The 3320-nt window shown below is 40.1% G+C and overlaps 1 protein-coding gene across 1 annotated transcript; it reads left to right on the plus strand.

The window, feature by feature from the left end:
- The first annotated feature begins 218 nt into the window (after positions 1-218).
- LOC132167698 (protein EXORDIUM-like 5) lies at positions 219-1888 on the plus strand. The gene has a single exon (XM_059578710.1). The coding sequence runs from the start codon at positions 498-500 to the stop codon at positions 1560-1562; it is 1065 nt and encodes a 354-aa protein (XP_059434693.1). The 5' UTR covers positions 219-497; the 3' UTR covers positions 1563-1888.
- The last annotated feature ends 1432 nt before the right edge of the window (positions 1889-3320 follow it).

The raw sequence follows: 3320 nt of genomic DNA on the forward strand, positions 1-3320 counted from the left end.
ATTCAAACAATAGAATGGTTAAAAATATGCATTCATTGAACTTGGCATATGTTTGTGTGAGATCAAGTTGAAGTAGTAACTTATTGATTGGGTGGGTGTAGTTTTCGTAGTTCACAAATGTCCAAATTTCCACACATGGAAGAACTAAAACTAATACACCAATTAAGGTTAAAGTAAACCAAATCAAAGAAACATAACTAAAGAAGGGTTATTCCGGTCATTCCCATGGCTAAAGTCTGATTCCCTTCCCCAGTTCCCCCTGTTCTTTCTCCAAAACAAACAGAAGAGAGAGAGAAAGAGAGAAATCAAAAAGTTAAAGAGTTATGAAAGACTAAAAAAGAGTGCCCACATCTTGCAGCTGGCACCAGCCCATTTCCCTCCCAACCCCACTCTCCATCCATCACAATTCACACACACACACAGAGACACACCCTATTTATATACCCCCCTCTCCGCTCTCTCTCTCTCACTCACCGCCACCACCACCACAGCTGAAAATGTCGCCGCCGCCGCATTTTGTCTTTGTTTCAGTTTTCTTGTTCATTTTCTTCCTCCACCACTCCGCCACCACCACCATTGCCTCTTCTTCTTCTTCACAGACGCTAAACACGCACACGGAGTCCTTTATCAACCCAAAACTCCCACCCAGAACGCTCTCGTCCTCGAAGAAGTTCGAGGGGTCTTCCAATCTAGTCCACCTCCGGTACCATATGGGTCCGGTGCTGTCCTCCTCCCCGGTCAATATCTACCTCGTCTGGTACGGCCTCTGGAACAAACCCCAGAAGCAACTAATCAAAAACTTCCTCCTCTCACTCTCTCCCTCCACGCCCCCCACCCCATCACCCTCCGTCTCCGACTGGTGGCGTACAATCTCCCTCTACAACGACCAGACCGGAGCCAATGTCTCCCGGAAAGTCCTCATCGCCGGGGAGTACTCCGACCTCAAACACTCCCACGGAACCCAGCTGACCCGCCTTGACATCCAACAAGTCATCGCCACCGCCGTCAAGTCGGCGCCCTTCCCCGTCGACCACCGCAACGGGATCTACCTCGTGCTGACCTCCCAGGACGTGGTAGTCCAGGACTTCTGCCGAGCCGTCTGCGGCTTCCACTACTTCACCTTCCCGTCCATGGTTGGCTACACGATCCCCTACGCCTGGATCGGCAACTCCGCCAAGCAATGCCCGGAGGTCTGCGCCTACCCGTTCGCTATACCCGGCTACATGGCCGGCGGTGGCCCCGGGGCTCTTCTGCCGCCTAACAGGGACATCGGAGTGGACGGTATGATCAGCGTGATCGCGCACGAGCTGGCGGAGATGGCGACGAACCCGCTGGTGAACGCGTGGTATGCCGGGGAGGACCCAACTGCTCCGACGGAGATTGGGGACTTGTGCGAGGGGTTGTACGGGACGGGCGGCGGAGGTGGGTATATTGGGCAGGTGATGAGGGATAGGGGTGGCAGGACTTATAATCTGAATGGGAAGTGGGGAACAAGGTTCCTTGTGCAGTGGATCTGGAGCCCTGTCTTGCAGGCTTGTGCTGGTCCTAATGCTTTGGACTAAGCTCGTTGGGCCTTTCTTTTTCTTTTTCTTTTTTTTTGGAAGGATTTATTTATACAGGGTTGGAAGCTGATGAGCTATGCTTTAGCTTATCTTTAGCTTATCTTTTTTCTTTTTCTTCTTCATATTTTGATGGGTAATTTAGATGTACAACCATAGAAGGATGATGGCATCGTTGGTGGCGGCAGCGGCGGCGGTTTTACAGATTATATGGTGGTGGTGGTGGGAGAGGTTTTAGATCTCAGATTAATTATAAAGTAATAGTATTATATATGTGTCTTTATTGATGTTTTCATTTGAGAAAATTCAACTGAATTCATGTTGATGAAGTGGGATCTGATTTTGTTTGGGGTTGGGTATAAGCCATTGAAGCATCTTCATGTTGCTTGAATGTAATCAAAATGTGGGAGAATCATGTTCATGTGCCAACTGCCAAGCCAAAACCATTCGTTGCTTTGATTCCTTCATAGCCATTCTGGGTTGGTTTTGAGATGAATCTGATGCTCTTCTCCTTCTCTAACTATAGTGGGATAATTAGAATTAGAAGCCTTACCACTGCATATGCAGTTCAAATGAACGGTAACAATGCATGCTGATGCTGCCCTCTTGATGGAAAATTCAAAATTCAAAAGTTCCAAAAAGTACTAGAATCGAAAGGTTTTCAAAAAAATATAAAAATAATGCTACAGCCACACAAATATCTTACAAGCCTACGTGGCATTACGGTTTCTTTTAATGTTTTTTTTAAAAGAAATGTTAAAAGGTGAATAAGTTTTTTATATTTGGTCTATATTTTTTTACAATCAACCATTAGATTTGTGGAGTCTAATATAAATTTATGTAGAAGAAAAATACTAGAATCTAATAAAATTTTCATATTTTACACATCAAAATTCTAGGTTGCAAAGTGCTATTTGCATAGTTGATGTAAAAAGGCACATGAGTTGATGGCAAATGACACTTTGCCACCTAAGATTTTGATGGGCATAATGTGATGTTTTATTAACATATCTCAATAATCTATAGAGGGATGATAGGAACCCAATATTTTTTTTTTAAAAAAAAAATAAAAAATAAAAATTAAGGTAAAAGTTGGCAAAATAGTTGGGCCTTTAGCATATTTATTTACATAAGTCTAAATCAAATGGTTGATTGTAAGGGAATATAGGTAAAATATGAGGATCTTATTGACCCCTAGCATTTCTCTTTTTTAATGCTCTTCTGGTCTTATATAGATATTATTTTTTAAAACTAATACGAGGGACCAGTATTTTTATGTTTTTTTATTTTTTTTTATTTTTTTAAATAATATCTTCATATGATCAAAGGAACATTAAGAGAACAACAGAAAGAACAATAGCATTCTTCTTCTTAATATATATATATATATATATATATATATTCAACAAATGCATATACTAAATTTATTAAATTTTGATACATCAGCTTTGTGCGATGTATAATATTACTACACATTTTAAGTCCTTGTGATTGGGGACTTTTTTTTTTTTTAGAAAAAAAAAAAAAAAATTGTTTGAGAAAGTGTTTTGATGTGACATATGAATAACAATTGTTTCTGAGTTTTTTTAGTGCGTTTCTATTCTTGTTTTGTCTATGTTTTGTAATTTTATTTTATCTTTTTTTATTTATTTATTTTTTTTGTAATTTGAAAACATATCTTGATATGACGCAAGATAAAACCTTTTTTTTAAAAAAAAAACAGTATTTCATATTTAAATTATTTATTAATATTTTTGTTAG

The sequence above is a fragment of the Corylus avellana genome, chromosome ca1 (assembly GCF_901000735.1).
Source record: "Corylus avellana chromosome ca1, CavTom2PMs-1.0".
NCBI classification, from domain to species: Eukaryota; Viridiplantae; Streptophyta; class Magnoliopsida; order Fagales; family Betulaceae; genus Corylus; species Corylus avellana.

Coding starts and splice junctions, on each gene's coding strand:
- LOC132167698 (XM_059578710.1), top strand. CDS start 498: ATGTCGCCGCCGCCGCATTTTGTCTTTGTTTCAGTTTTCTTGTTCATT.